The sequence below is a fragment of the Schistocerca serialis genome, chromosome 4, assembly GCF_023864345.2.
Source record: "Schistocerca serialis cubense isolate TAMUIC-IGC-003099 chromosome 4, iqSchSeri2.2, whole genome shotgun sequence".
In the NCBI taxonomy this organism is placed as follows: domain Eukaryota; kingdom Metazoa; phylum Arthropoda; class Insecta; order Orthoptera; family Acrididae; genus Schistocerca; species Schistocerca serialis.
The window spans coordinates 769,756,984-769,773,370 of record NC_064641.1 but is presented as its reverse complement, the minus strand read 5'-3'; the positions used below and the strand labels follow the sequence as shown (position 1 = coordinate 769,773,370).

Here is a 16,387-nt window from a genome sequence, read left to right as displayed (position 1 = left end):
GTAGGACATGTTCTGAGGCATCAAGGGATCACCAATTTAGTATTGGAGGGCAGCGTGGAGGGTAAAAATCGTAGAGGGAGACCAAGAGATGAATACACAAAGCAGATTCAGAAGGATGTAGGTTGCAGTAGGTACTGGGAGATGAAAAAGCTTGCACAGGATAGAGTAGCATGGAGAGCTGCATCAAACCAGTCTCAGGACTGAAGACCACAACAACAACAACAATATCAACCATTAAAAGCCCTATAGCTACACTATGTGATCAAAAGCATCCGGACACCTGGCTGAAAATGACTTACAAGTTCATGCCGTCCTCCATCGGTAATGCTGGAATTCAATATGGTGTTGGCCCACCCTTAGCCTTGATGACAGCTTCCACTCTCGCAGGCATAATTTCAATCATGTGCTGGAACGTTTCTTGGGGGGATATCAGCCCATTCTTCACGGAGTGCTGCACTGAGGAGAGATATCGATGTCGGTCGGTGAGGCCTGGTACCAAGACGGCGTTCCAAAACATCCCAAAGGCGTTCTATAGGATTCAGGTGAGGACTCTGTGCGTTATGAACAGGTGCTAGATCGTGTTGAAGGATGCAATCCCCATCCCCGAATTGCTCTTCAACACTGGGAAGCAGGAAGGTGCCTAAAACATCGATTTAGGCCTGTGCTGTGATAGTGCCAATCAAAACAACACGGGGTGCAGGCCCCTTCCATGAAAAGCACGACCACACCATAACACCACCGACTCCGAATTTTACTCTTGGCACTACACAAGGTGGCAGATGACGTTCACGGGCGTTCACCATACTCACACCTTGTCATCGAATTGCCACATTGTGTACCGTGATTCGTCACTCCACACAACGTTTTTACACTGTTCAACCGCCCAATGTTTACGCTCCTTACACCAAGCGAAGCGTCGTTTGGCGTTTACCGGTGTGATGTGTGGCTTATGAGCAGCCGCTCGACCATGAAATCCAAGTTTTCTCACCTCCCGCCTAACTGACATAGTACTTGCAGTGGATCCTGACGCAGTTTGGAATTCCTGAGTGATGATTAAGATAGATGTCTGTCTACTACACGTTACGACCCTCTTCAACTGTCGGCGGTCTCTGTCAGTCAACAGACGAGGTCGGCCTGCACGCTTTTGTGCTGTACGTGTCCCTTCACGTTTCCACTACACTATTACATCGTAAACAGTGGACCTAGGGATGTTTATGAATGTGGAAATCTCGCGTACAGACGAATGACACAAGTGACACCCAAACCACGTTCAAAGTCCATGAGTTCCGCGGAGCCCCCCATTCTGCTCTCTCACTATGTCTATTTACTACTGAGGTCGCTGATATGGAGTACCTGGCAGTAGGTGGCAGCATAATGCACCTAATAAGAAAAACATGTTTTTTGGGGTGTCCGGATACTTTATATCACATAGTCTATCTGACTACTTTCATGGAAACTTCCGGCCACTGGAGTGGAATATGTTCACCGCTAACGATTCAATGCATCGCCTCCGGCTATTGACTAGTAACTCTTGCCGATAATCACCACAACAGCAGAACAGGAATACAGTTCAAAGTCACTAGGGAAGAGTCACACAGAAAAACCACACTTAATGTTGCACGGGAACAAATGAAATTTATTGGTACGAACTAATCCTAGCCAAGTCCGTCACTTTTATCCAATGCCACCTCCAGCTAGCTAATGGCTCCATGCTCTGCTCTGAGATCTGTTTTTAGCAAAAGAGTCCTCCCTCACTAATCCGCAACACACTCCAGGAAAATCAGGAACTAACCTCAGCAGAATTCGGCGCCCGCGCATGGAAACGCCCTTTCAAGTGTTTTACAGAAGAGTGGTAAAACTACAGTAGACTACCGTACACTACCATAAGTATGCGCAGACTACGGTAGTTTGCCCGGTAGCTTTTGTCAGTTAAGGTCGTACCCGCATTATCTGTCCATTAGGTGTGTTTGCAGACGTATCGGGCGTTATCTCATAACGTTCGCTTTCTTAACGTATCAGTGTCATACTATATTCCCCTAAAGACTGGAAGCGGTGAACTATCTACAAACCCGAGTGAGGATACATAAAGGGCTGAGTAGCCTACATAACAGTTTTGTTCTATATTGCTATCCTCGTGTCTGTTACTTAAGAATAACGAGTGTTTATAGAACAGCTGAAACTGTCAATGTTTAATTCAAGTTTTATTCGAAAATGGTTGCTTTGTAACGTGAAACAGAGGGATGTTGTTACAAAAATAAAGAAAACAATACAGATTCATCATATAGCGTTAGAAATGGCAAATTCCTAAAAAAAGGTAAAATTAAAAAAACAACAAAACAGAAATATATCAGACATCGCTTCAATACTTCGTCAAACTAATATAAAACATGTTACTGTTATTCATAAACAACATTCGCGTTTATCAATAAGAACAGTAAACTCTTGCCTTTGATCATGATGAAAGTTCTGTTGAGTACGAAATAACAACATTAATTAATATATCTTTTTATGTTTGTGCATGTAAATTGTACTTGCATCAAAAGTAATTGCTTTGTTTGCATAAAAGCAGAGAAGACAGGAGATCAACTAATTTTTATTACTTGCAAAATCCAGTTTATGTTATGTAAGGATATAAAATACACCATGGACTAATCCTGAATGAAGTACGGTTCTAATTATGTGCGAAACAAACAACTAAAGAAACAAAAAATCAAGAAGAAGTCGTCGGCTCTCATTTTCTATCTTGTACTTTCATTTAAGTTTCTTTCCCTATTAATCCTGCCAACACCACCGGTAATCCTACCATTTACTACGTCATTTATGGAGCGTACGAAAACTTCTGAACTGTAATTTTGATGGAGCACAACTCTACTTTGTAAGCTTTTAGCACCGGAAACGTAACCTCGTTGGCCATCAAGGACCATTAACTCAGACTTACGAAGCAGTAACCACTTTAAAACATGAAGTTGACCCCATGAATTGCTATGTCAACCCATCAAGGGTTGTTGGTCGACTCCTCGACGTCACGGATCCACCACATTATTTAATCTGTAGGCTTTTCATCCAGTGAGGATCAGGAGCGGAATGCTGGCATTTCCAATGGCCGTTTCCTGCTCAAAACGCTTCTGTAAAGTGGTGCTCGCAATGAAGACTCTCAGTAGTTTCTCTGCAATGTTGGAAGATACCAGCCGTCATGGGGGCAGTCTTGTACCGCTACTCATTTAGGGGGATAGGGGTAACACCAGCCCATTAGCTCTAGACTAGAGGAAACCTCTTTGCGTGCCACGAAAACGAGCAAACAGACGCGGTCCAGGAATTATACACTCCTGCAAATGGAAAAAAGAACACATTGACACCGGTGTGTCAGACCCACCATACTTGCTCCGGACACTGCGAGAGGGCTGTACAAGCAATGATCACACGCACGGCACAGCGGACACACCAGGAACCGCGGTGTTGGCCGTCGAATGGCGCTAGCTGCGCAGCATTTGTGCACCGCCGCCGTCAGTGTCAGCCAGTTTGCCGTGGCATACGGAGCTCCATCGCAGTCTTTAACACTGGTAGCATGCCGCGACAGCGTGGACGTGAACCGTATGTGCAGTTGACGGACTTTGAGCGAGGGCGTATAGTGGGCATGCGGGAGGCCGGGTGGACGTACCGCCGAATTGCTCAACACGTGGGGCGTGAGGTCTCCACAGTACATCGATGTTGTCGCCAGTGGTCGGCGGAAGGTGCACGTGCCCGTCGACCTGGGACCGGACCGCAGCGACGCACGGATGCACGCCAAGACCGTAGGATCCTACGCAGTGCCGTAGGGGACCGCACCGCCACTTCCCAGCAAATTAGGGACACTGTTGCTCCTGGGGTATCGGCGAAGACCATTCGCAACCGTCTCCATGAAGCTGGGCTATGGTCCCGCACACCGTTAGGCCGTCTTCCGCTCACGCCTCAACATCGTGCAGCCCGCCTCCAGTGGTGTCGCGACAGGCGTGAATGGAGGGACGAATGGAGACGTGTCGTCTTCAGCGATGAGAGTCGCTTCTGCCTTGGTGCCAATGATGGTCGTATGCGTGTTTGGCGCCGTGCAGGTGAGCGCCACAATCAGGACTGCATACGACCGAGGCACACAGGACCAACACCCGGCATCATGGTGTGGGGAGCGATCTCCTACACTGGCCGTACACCACTGGTGATCGTCGAGGGGACACTGAATAGTGCACGGTACATCCAAACCGTCATCGAACCCATCGTTCTACCATTCCTAGACCGGCAAGGGAACTTGCTGTTCCAACAGGACAATGCACGTCCGCATGTATCCCGTGCCACCCAACGTGCTCTAGAAGGTGTAAGTCAACTACCCTGGCCAGCAAGATCTCCGGATCTGTCCCCCATTGAGCATGTTTGGGACTGGATGAAGCGTCGTCTCACGCGGTCTGCACGTCCAGCACGAACGCTGGTCCAACTGAGGCGCCAGGTGGAAATGGCATGGCAAGCCGTTCCACAGGACTACATCCAGCATCTCTACGATCGTCTCCATGGGAGAATAGCAGCCTGCATTGCTGCGAAAGGTGGATATACACTGTACTAGTGCCGACATTGTGCATGCTCTGTTGCCTGTGTCTATGTGCCTGTGGTTCTGTCAGTGTGATCATGTGATGTATCTGACCCCAGGAATGTGTCAATAAAGTTTCCCCTTCCTGGGACAATGAATTCACGGTGTTCTTATTTCAATTTCCAGGAGTGTATGTGTACGAGGTGGCTGTGTTGTATGATGATGACAGGCGGCAGAGGGCGAAAGTCGGTGCTGGAACGGCTGGGACGTAGCCTCCTCCTCTCGATTAGTTCCAGAAGAAACGCTGATCTTAGCGGACGGACGGACGGACCATCAACAGTGTCACATGCCCTCACCACAGGGTCGCTGGAAAGAGGTCTGGAATATAGTCCATGACATTGGCGCAAAGACCGGTGAACAGGAACTTCGCACATCAACCTTTCCTCCTCTTGCCGGCCATAAACAGGTGGTGAAAATTTCTTTCAACACCAGGATTCGAACCGCCTACCTCGCAGCTGAACTCCACAACATGGTCGTGCGTTAGCGACCTTTTTTCCTTAAACTATTTTCAAAACAATACAGCATCAGCAGCTAACGTGAGAACATGCAAATGGAGAAAACTGACCGGTTTTTGTAAGCGGCGGAAGGTGGGGACAATGGGAGATGAGCACGTACGGGGCGCCTCCAAAAAAATGGTTCAAATAGCTCTGAGCACTATGGGACTTAACTTCTGAGGTCATCAGTCCCCTAGAACTTAAATCTAACTAACCTAAGGACATCACACACATCCATGTCCGAAGCAGGATTCGAACCTGCGACCGTAGCGGTCGCGCGGTTCCAGACTGAAGCGCCTAGAACCGCTAGGCCACTACGGCCGGCAGGGGGCCTGTGGCTCGATGATGGAGCGGAGGGTGGAGTGGGCAGAATCAACTAACCAGAAGTCGACAAGAAGCGACGGTCAAGGGAGGAGATACAAGCTTGTAGTCATGAAATTCCATCGTGTGGGAGAGGGGAAACGGAAAACAAATGCTGTAGCAAGGCCCTGCGCCCGCCAGGGACTTGGAGTAATGCGAGAGGGTGTTACCGACATCAGTAAGGCCAACCGCGCTAGGCCCATGCCAGCTGAGTGGGGAGACCGCGCAAAACCCCACGGAGGTAACTGGCGAACTAGGTCCGGAAGCGTGGACGTCGTTAAATCATCGCATGTGTATTCTTTAGGAGGCTCCAAAGGCCGAACCGCGATTTGACCCCATCTCCACAAAGGTAGGCTACCGTCTATACTTTGACGCAGCCTATAGCATGAGTCTCGGCTACAGGGAACCACACATACTCCAGGCGAATGAAAGCGTACGGTTCGACGATGGATGGAGGAGCATGGAGGAACAGGCGACTGTTCGCCGTCCCAGTGTCCAGACATCACGTACACCGACGGAGGTCAGTCGATGGGTGTCATCGATGGATGACAGGTGGACCATAAGGGAATGTGCATCAAACCAAAGGCTAGTAATCACTGATGAGTGACGAAGCTTCCACAGGCGACTAAGATATCATGTAGGTCGAACTGATGGCGGGAGGTAAGGCTGATGAAGGTTGCGCGATACTGCAGTCCACCTCGTTAACCAATAATTGATCTGACCGTCATTGAAAGTGCAGTGATTGACCGTAGAAATCTTTTAGGCTTGGGGCCACACGCATGGGAGGTCGGCCTAGTCCACGAAGAAAACGGACACATGCGCTGATAAGGGAGCAATGTAGCTTGCAGGCACCGGTGGGGAAATGGAGGCTGGCGATTATATGTCCAAGAGTCGTCGCGTGAATTTGGCCACCGAGGCAGGGTGACCCTAAAAGTCTGAGATCCTCGGTAAATTCGCCCTTGTACGTTTACCACAGGAATTAAACTTCGTTTTATAACGCCTCTTCTTCGTGATGATCTGGTTTGATTTGTACTTGGCCTCGGGTAAAACTCGGCGACAGTCGGTAGAGTGTTGAGATCGTTATCAAGTTACGAAGACGACGCTACACAAAATAACAGTGCTGAACCGAAATGTCGACGTGCGTGAGATATTTACTTCGCTAAGAATCGTAATTAATCGTTCGTAATCGATGTTTAACTGATTAATGATGAAATATTAATAATAAAACCAATACAGTCACATCCACTACAAATTCCCTACAAGCTGGTCGTAATTTCAAGTATCTAACAAATCGCAACAGTGGGCTTGTTATTTGAGTCAAAGAGTCTACACAAGCGCCGAGCGCTACAGTCAAATATTATCGCTGCGCGTAATTATTACTCGGGAGTTTCATGTCAATAATTTGATAGAGTTTTAAATCACAAATGCACCTCTTGGCACGAGAGGGTGTTTTATTGCACAATATCAGTCACTTCCTAACCGAGCCTTGAGAAGAAAACTTTCCCAGGTGTTGGGGCGATTTAAATTATATGCTTCGGACCTATCACTGAAGTTCCATAAACCACTGGCTATTATGAATGAAAATTGTCTGTCAGTGTTCGTTGCCTAAATCACTGTCTAAGTAATGTTTAGTTCAATTATCTAGTTAAAAGTTCACTTTATTCTAGTAGGTAAAAATCCTCCGTTCAAATTCTAATGCCGTGATTTTTGAAGTCAGAAGATCGTATTACTGCGTCATAATAGATCGCAATTATTCAATCTCAAAAACAATCTAAGCGCGCCCACATGTACGAGCATTCAAATATATGACCTGGTTCGGCTAGCTCTCGTAACGTAGTAACAATACATTGAATTATACTTAGTCATTACTCACGATTCCCAAAGAGTACTCACACGGAGTATTCTTTGGGATCGTTGGTTCTACTTTGCGAATGTTAATTTACGCTAATTTTGCAATTTATTATGATTTTCATTTTAATTTTACTGAAATTTAATCTTTCTTTCGTAGACTACTAAATTGTCAAGTCTTAGATTCCTGATTTAATTACTTGTTATTGTCCTAATAATAGTGATAAATGGAACTTCGTTCGCTTATTCACTCTTCTGGGAATTTGGGACTTGGGGGGAAATCTTTGGGGTATTGGGAGCTAGTTTTTTATTTTTATTTCTCGTCCGAGGAAGTGGCATTACAGTTTCTATATCACCATTCCTTACCAATCTTACATTTTTTATACCTCATTAGCTAATTGTGATTACGGGACGGGATGTTACAGGCCACAGCTGGAGTTCCGCCGACTGGATGGCGATGTGGGCCGACGGCTGGACGCGCTGTTCGGCGTTCCAGACTGCCTGCTGGAAGTGAACCCGGGCCGCGTGCTGCTGCCTCCAGAGTTCAAAGAGCTGGCCGACCGCATCCTCGACCTCACCGTCTACCCGGACGACGTCTGGCTAGTCTCCTACCCACGCACAGGTGCGTCACATTTACCACCATCTTCTATATAATTTCTGAAGGTGAAAGGACTGCAACCATATAGCTATGATCTGCTGAAACGTTTGAGTTCTGTTACTTATGCAATAAGGGTCATTGCAAATTTTGGTGATAAACATCTTAATAAATTAGCTTACTACGCCTATTTTCACTCATTGCTTGCATATGGCATCATATTTTGGGGTAATTCATCACTGAGGAATGAAGTATTTATTGCACAAAATCGTGTAATCAGAATAATAGCTGGAGTCCACCCAAGATCATCCTGCAGACATTTATTTAAGGGTCTAGTGATATTCACAGTAGCTTCTCAGTATATATACTCTCTTATGAAATTTGTTATTAACAACAAAACCCAATTCAAAAGTAATAGCAGTGTGCATAACTCCAATACTAGGAGAAAGGATGATCTTCACTGTTCAAGATTAAATCTAACTTTGGCACAGAAAGGGGTGAATTATACTGCCACTAAATTCGTTGGTCACTTACCAAATAGTATCAAAAGTCTGACAGAAAACCAACAAGTATTTAAGAAGAAATTAAAAGAATTTGTGAACTCCTTCTACTCCATAGATAATTTTTATATATAAATTAAAATAAAATAAAATAAAATAAAAAAGGTGTTATATTAACTTAATTATGTTAAATTAATTATGTCATGTATTGGAAAATTTGGCTCGTTCCACATCATTACGAAATATCGTATTCATGAACCATGGAACTAGTATTAATTTAATCTAATCTAGTATCAAAGATACAAAAAACTGCCGGAGAAAAATTGGTACACCCTTTTAGAGATTTTCAGTTCACTCAAGATTTATTGTTGCAACAGTGCATTTGTAGTACATAAAATGACAGTCATCAGCCATACAAAGTTTTTATCTCAAATGCGTGGACTATCTCGGCACGCTCCTGGGTCGACTCACATTCCAACCTAGCGCCACTGCCAAGTAAGCAGGAGTCCTGGGTTCGGCTTCTGGTCTGGAGGAAAGTTTTCACTCGTCGACGCTGATTCCTCACAAAGTCCCGATGCAGCTGATATCATCAATTACTTCCGTTTCCTTTTCTTTCTCCCCCTTCACCCTCAGTTTACGTAATAAGTATCACAGCTGTCGATTTCACGTGGTGTCCGAAAGAACAGACACCACACATACGAATAATAAGCTTTTCGAAGTTACACTACTGGCCACTAAAATTGCTACACCACGAAGACATTGTGCTACAGACGCGAAATTTAACCGACAGGAAGAAGATGCTGTGATATGCAAATGATTAGCTTTTCAGAACATTCACACAAGGTTGGCGCCGGTGGCGACACCTACAACCTGCTGACATGAGGAAAGTTTTCAACCGATTTCTCATACTCAAACAGCAGTTGACCGGCGTTGCCTGGTGAAACGTTGTTTTGATGCCTCGCGTAAGGAGGAGATATGCGTACCATCACGTTTCCGAATTTGATAAAGGTCGGATAGTAGCCTATCGCGATTGCGGTTTATCGTTTCGCGACATTGCTGCTCGCGTTTGTCGAGATCCAATGATTGTTAGCAGAATATGGAATCTGTGGGTTCAGGAGGGTAATACGGAACGATGTGCTGGATCCCAACTGCCTCGTATCACTAGCAGCCGAGATGAAAGGTATCTTATCCGCATGGCTGTAACGGATCGTGCAGCCACGTCTCGATCCCTGATTCAACAGATGGGGACGTTTGCAAGACAACAACCATCTGCACGAACAGTTCGACTACGTTTGCAGCAGCATGGACTATCAGCTAGGAGACCATGGCTGCGGTTATCCTTGACGCTGCATCACAGACAGGAGCGCCTGCGATGGTGTACTCAACGATGAACCTGGGTGCACGAATGGCAAAACGTCATTTTTTCGGATGAATCCAGGCTCTGTTTACAGCATGATGACGGTCTCATCCGTGTTTGGTGACATCGCGGTGAACGCACATTGGAAGCGTGTATTCGTCATCGCCATACTGGCGTATCACCCGGCGTGATAGTGTGGGGTGCCATTGGTTACACGTCTCGGTCACCTCTTGTTGGCATTGACGGCACTTTGAACAGTGGACGTTACATTTCAGATGTGTTACGACCCGTGGTTCTACCCTTCATTCGATCCCTGCGAAACCCTACATTTCAGCAGGATAACGCACGACCACATGTTGCAGGTCTTGTACGGGCCTTTCTGGACACAGAAAATGTTCGATTGCTGCCATGGCCAGCACATTCTGCAGATCTCTCACCAATTGAAAACATCTGGTCAATAGTGGCCGAGCAACCGGATCGTCACAATACGCCAGTCACTACTCTTGATGAACTGTGGTATTGTGTTGAAGCTGCATGGGCAGCTGTACCTGTACACGCCATCCAAGCTCTCTTTGACTCAATGCCCAGACGTATCAAGGCCGTTATTACGGCCAGAGGTGGTTGTTCTGGGTACTGATTTCTCAGGATCTATGGACCGAATTGCGTGAAAATGTGGTCACATGTCAGTTCTAGTATAATGTATTTGTCCAATAAATACCCGATTATCATCTGCATTTCTTCTTGGTGTAGCAATTTTAATGGCCAGTAGTGCAGTTCTGATACTATACTCCGACCTTTTGTATCACGGACTGTAACGTAAAATTCACTTTCGCCATTTAGTACTGGGCTATGTGTAATGACGTGACGTGGCGGAAAGTGTGAATACAGCCTGACGGTGACATGACGTGATGTGACGTGACAGCCAGTGTGAAATGACCTCTACACGATACCAGTGTGTTGTCTCCTGGGGTTGAGTAATTGTCAGTGCCCACTACCAATACAAGCTCGATGCAGTGACGTCAGTGTGTTACGGGAAGTGGCTGTCCTGTCCGCTCGTGATTTTGAGTCACAGCGGAATGTGAGACACTGTGCTCGAGCCGCGCGTCAGCGGGTGACCCCCGCCCACATGGCCTCCGCTGCCCAAAAGCGTCGGCCCGGCCGTCAGCACGGCCGTCGCCGGCCGCCAGACACACACACACACACACACACACACACACACACACACGCACACACACACACTAGCTCAGTATCGACCTCCCCGCGGAAGGTCGCCAGGTCACGGCCCGAGCGCCCGCTTCCTGCAGACTGCCCGTGCCCGCGCTGTCCGTGTCGTGTGTAGCTCCCCACTGCTGCGGCGCGCTGGACAGTCACTTGCCGAACGGGATCGCCAATCACAGCCACCAACATCATTATTATCATTGTCAAGCGTCTGCTGTCCACTACTCGAAAATGCGACAATTTACGCTGGACGTAAATAGAGCGTCACGCAACCGATGTAATGTGTTGCGAATACACAGAGAGAACGATCCTTTATTGTATGATTATATGATAGCGGAACAAACACTGGTAGCAGTTACTTCTGTAAAATACCTGGGAGTGTGCGTGCGGAACGATTTGAAGTGGAATGATCATATAAAATTAATTGTTCGTAAGGCGGGTACAACGTTGAGATTCATTGGGAGAGTCCATAGAAAATGTAGTCCATCAACGAAGGAGGTGGCTTACAAAACACTCGTTCGACCTATACTTGATTATTGCTCATCAGTGTGGGATCCGTACCAGGTCGGGTTGACGGAGGAGTTAGAGAAGATCCAAAGAAGAGCGGCACGTTTCGTCACAGGGTTATTTGGTAACCGTGATAGCGTTACGGAGATGTTTAGCAAACTCAAGTGGCAGACTCTGCAAGAGAGGCGCTCTGCATTGTGGTGTAGCTTGCTGTCCAGCTATCGAGAGGGTGCGTTTCTGGATGAGGTATCGATTATATTGCTTTCCCCTACTTATACCTCGCGAGGAGATCACGAATGTAAAATTAGAGAGATTCGAGCGCGCACGGAGGCTTTCCGGCAGTCGTTCTTCCCGCGAACCATACGCGACTGGAACAGGAAAGGGAGGTAATGACATTGGCACGTAAAGTGCCCTCCGCCACACACCGTTGGGTGGCTTGCGGAGTATAAATCTAGATGTAGATGAACTGAAATGTTATGATCACATTAGGCGGAGCTGAACGGTGTACGAAACTACGAGCGACCATCCGTCTCAAGGTGTGGTGTGGACTCAGTGTTCGACTCTGGGGTATTATAGTTTGTTACTGTCGCCTCCTCTCAACTGAACATGTTGACAGCCCAATTATAACATATCACACATGTCTAGATTTAAAATAGAAATGAAAAACTGAGTGAATATAAGACTGGGAAGGGGAAACAAAAATATTGGAATAAACTGCCTCGCATTTGCGGATGACTTTGCTACACGTTCTGAAAATGTGACATCTGCAGTAATACAAATCAATGTTTTCGAAAGAAAGAGCCATTAGGATCGGCTTAAATATTTCCGCAAAAATAAATAAATAAATAAATAAAATAAAAAAGAAAAAGAAAAAGAAATTGGACTAATTTTAAAAATGCACCGAAATTTCTGAAAACAAGTAATGGGCTAAGGGAAAGGTTAAAATTTTTCGGTCTCTTACGCAGATAACCCAAGAAAATGGTTTGGAAAAAGGTGTTATATGGTATAACTAAAACAACGAAAATTACCTGTCCAAAAATGCAAATGTTCAAATGTGTGTGAAATCTTATGGGACTTAACTGCTAAGGTCATCAGTCCCTAAGCTTACACACTACTTAACCTAAATTATCCTAAGGACAAACACACACACCCATGCCCGAGGGAGGACTCGAAACTCCGCCGGGACCAGCCGCACAATCCACAACTGCAGCGCCTTAGACCGCTCGGCTAAAAATGCACAAATAAGGTATTGCAATAGAGTACTGAAGCCAAAACGTGTATCTGCGAACGAATATCTGACATTAAAAGCTAAAATTAGATAAATTTGAAATACTAGAAAGATGAGTCATTAAGCAAATACTAGGCACACGAAAAACCATGGAAGGTTCAAAATTACGAGGTAACGATGCAATTTATCCATACACGGATAACATATCGGAAGTAATGAGAAAAACAATACTGGTATCCTTTGGACTGTTAAATCGAATGCAAGACTGTAGACTAGCGAAAAATATCTCCACTTATTTGTGATCTAGAACGTCGACAATAAGATGGAGTCATGAAGAAAACATTAATTTAGAATAAATAATATGAAAGATAAATAAACAAGTTGCAGAGAAGTGTTTAGGGAAAAACTATTTAATATAGAGGGATTCCAAGAAAGAAGGGGGGAAAAAGACTCTTCTGTAGCAGTCAGAATAAACGAAGGAAAAACGTAGGGAACAAATGGAAGAGTACTAGAAGAAAAGAAAAAAAAACTATGAATAAAGAACTGAAATTGACACGTGGTCCTTAGTTCGGCCATCCGAGAACAAGAAAAAAATTGTTCGCATGCTTGCTTAGTACATCGCTTTAGCGTATCGCCAGCAAACTGAAATTTAGAGAAATGCATCATTTGAGAATTACATGTGTCATGCAGTTTGAGAAGCACACGCGACATTTAATTTATTTAAAAACTATAATAGCAACAAACTCTCAACTCTTGCAATCTCGTAATGTACGCGATCTAAAATCGAAGTGTGCGCTCTCCGTTATCATCACTTTGCTTAGCACTACAATTGTGAACTTAGGTCTATACTTGTGTAAATGGAGGAATGATGTTTCTTCTCGTCTACTTTTGGAAAAGTAAGTCTTTATGTTCGTTTTCTTTTTTTTTCTTGTTCGCAGATATTTCTCCTTCTGAGTTGCAGTGCTTCCTGTGATTTTCTCGTTTTCTCCGTTTGCTCACGAACCGTGTCGGATTGTTGTCGGCAGCAGGCGTGATTAGCTTGCGAGTGGTCGTTGTTTCCTACCTGGCATGTTTTCTGCTGCCTGCCAGACAGCACGCCGAGCCTGTCCACGTAGGCAAGCCGGCAGGCAAGAAACCAACAAGTATATGAGAAAAAGTACCTCCACTTCTGTATCTTGAGAAAGTCTTTATTTTATCACACGACTAGTTTCGGCGGGCACATTACCGCCATCGTCAGGCCCCACCACTGCCGAAAGAGTACTAGCCCAAGTGGGCTAGTTACAAGGATCCTACAGTAAATGCGCAAAGAAAATCAAATGTCCTTTTGGTAGTGGTGGCGCTGGGTTCAAATGGTTCAAATGGCTCTGAGCACTATGGGACTCAACTGCTGAGGTCATCAGTCCCCTAGAACTTAGAAGTAGTTAAACCTAACTAACCTAAGGACATCACACACATCCATGCCCGAGGCAGGATTTGAACCTGCGACCGAAGCGGCCTCGCGGTTCCAGACTGCAGCGCCAGAACCGCGCGGCCACTTCGGCCGGCAGGTGGCGCTGGGGATGACGGTAATGTACCGCCGAAAGTAGTCGTGTGGTAAAATAAGGACATTCTCAAGGTAGCAGCTGTGGTGGTACTTTCTCTCATAGATATGATCGGCTGTAGTCCCTAGTCCATCCAATAAGATGGAGATCCATAAAGTAACAAGTATCTTGTGACAAACATAGTTTGTAGCTTATAGAATTTCTCGCAATTAGTAAAGTGTTTTTTTTATTTTTATTTTTTTATTTTTTATTTATTTTGGAGATATCATGATCCCCAGGCAAAACTCCCTCCCCTTACATAGGTGCGTGCTTAAGGTCGGCAATCACGCTCAACGTGAAAGAGAAGAGAACGGAACATCACCACTGTCAAATAGAGGTATCTTCACCCTAGAAACAACGTCAACACAGGTTCGCCCAGCACTCTGTCGAACAATGAATACGAGTGTATGAGACACCAACCAAGACACAAAAAGATTATCACTAGTGTGGAGAACTGAAGGAGGAAAGCAACCTTTGCATAATGTGTCATTGCCAAGTAACGAAGCTCGGCGAAAACTGGACCATACATAAAAAGAACTGCTACGGTATAAGGTGACTGAAAGAAATGCGCTATGAGGCGGATAGAAATTACTCTTTTATTCAAAGACAATTATTAACTGAAGTCACTTCGATTCATGATGATCCACTGGACGTTGTTCTTAATAGGTTGTGTGATCACCACGGACGGCAGTATACAAGGTTGGAAAAAGAGTTGTTGTGTTGGGGCGCGTAATCCTCCACCAGTGCGCTTGACAACTACACGATGATCTTTGGTGCACGTCGGCGTTCTGCAATACGTGTCACCAACTCGTCCCACACGTGCTCGATCGAATTTAAGTTGGCAGAACGGGCAGACTACTTTATTCGCCAAGTATCCTCATGTTCCATGAATTTCTCAAAGTGCACTGCTCGACGCAGTCGCGCACTGTCATCCATAAAAATGAACTCAGGACCGAATGCACCGCTGAAAGGTCGCACATGGGGAGGTAGTACGGCGTCTCAATAACATTGATCGGTGAGTGTACTGTGTTCAAAGATATCTACATATACCACCAAGCGGTGTGTGGCGGAGGGCACAATTCGCGCCAAAGTCATATTCCCCCTCCCCCCCTCCTCTGTTCCACTCGCGGATCGCTGTGGGGAAAACGACTGTCTGAACGCCTCAGTACGAGCTCTAATTTCCCTTCTCTTTCAGTGGTGATCACTGCGCAGTTTCAAAGTTCGTGGTAAAAATATATGCTCTACATCCTCGGCGAAGATCGGATTTCGGAATTTAGTGAGCAGCCCCTTCTGTTCAGCGCGTCGTCTATCTGCAAATGTATCGCACTTCAAACTTTCTGTGGTGTCACCGCCAGACACCACACTTGCTAGGTGGTAGCCTTTAAATCGGCCGCGGTCCGGTAGTATACGTCGGACCCGCGAGTCGCCACTGTCAGTGATGGCAGACCGAGCGCCGCCACACGGCAGGTCTAGAGAGACGTCCTAGCACTCGCCCCAGTTGTACAGCCGACTTTGCTAGGAAAGGTTCACTGACAAATACGCTCTCATTTGCCGAGACGATAGTTAGCATAGCCTTCAGCTACGTCATTTGCTACGACCTAGCAAGGCGCCATTACCAGTTTATATTGAGATACTTATTAACGTATCAACAAGAGCGATGCACACCAATTATGGATTAAAGTTAAGTGTTACATCAACTACGTACTTTATTTGCTACTATTAATTCCCTTAACTGTTCCAGACCTCACACCAGTCTGCGTGAGCTAAACGCGTGCCTTTCGGCTACCTCCGAGTGGCTTGGCTGTCTTGCCAAGTCACAACACTTTCTATGAGATTTATAACGCTCTCGCGCTGGCTAAATGTACCACTCACGAATCTTGCTGCTCTTCTTTGGACCTTCTCAATCTCTCGAATGAGACCCAACTTGTAAGAGTCCCATACAGACTAACAACGTGTCGTAAGCAATTTCCTTTGTTGAAGGAGTGCATCACTTCAGGATTCTGCCAATAAACCGCAATCTTGTGTTCGCCTTGCCCATTACTTGTGTACTCTGGTCATTCCATTTGAGATCATTTCGAATAGTCACAC

The 16,387-nt window shown here is 45.8% G+C and overlaps 1 protein-coding gene across 2 annotated transcripts in view; it reads left to right on the top strand.

Moving 5' to 3' along the window:
• The window catches only part of LOC126474936 (luciferin sulfotransferase), a 76,905-nt gene that overhangs the window by 30,151 nt on the left and 30,367 nt on the right, over nucleotides 1-16,387 (top strand). For both annotated transcript variants that reach the window (XM_050102450.1, XM_050102451.1), the window contains exon 2: nucleotides 7,740-7,936. In XM_050102450.1, the coding sequence (XP_049958407.1) occupies nucleotides 7,740-7,936 (197 nt within the window). The remainder of the gene's footprint in view (nucleotides 1-7,739; nucleotides 7,937-16,387) is intronic.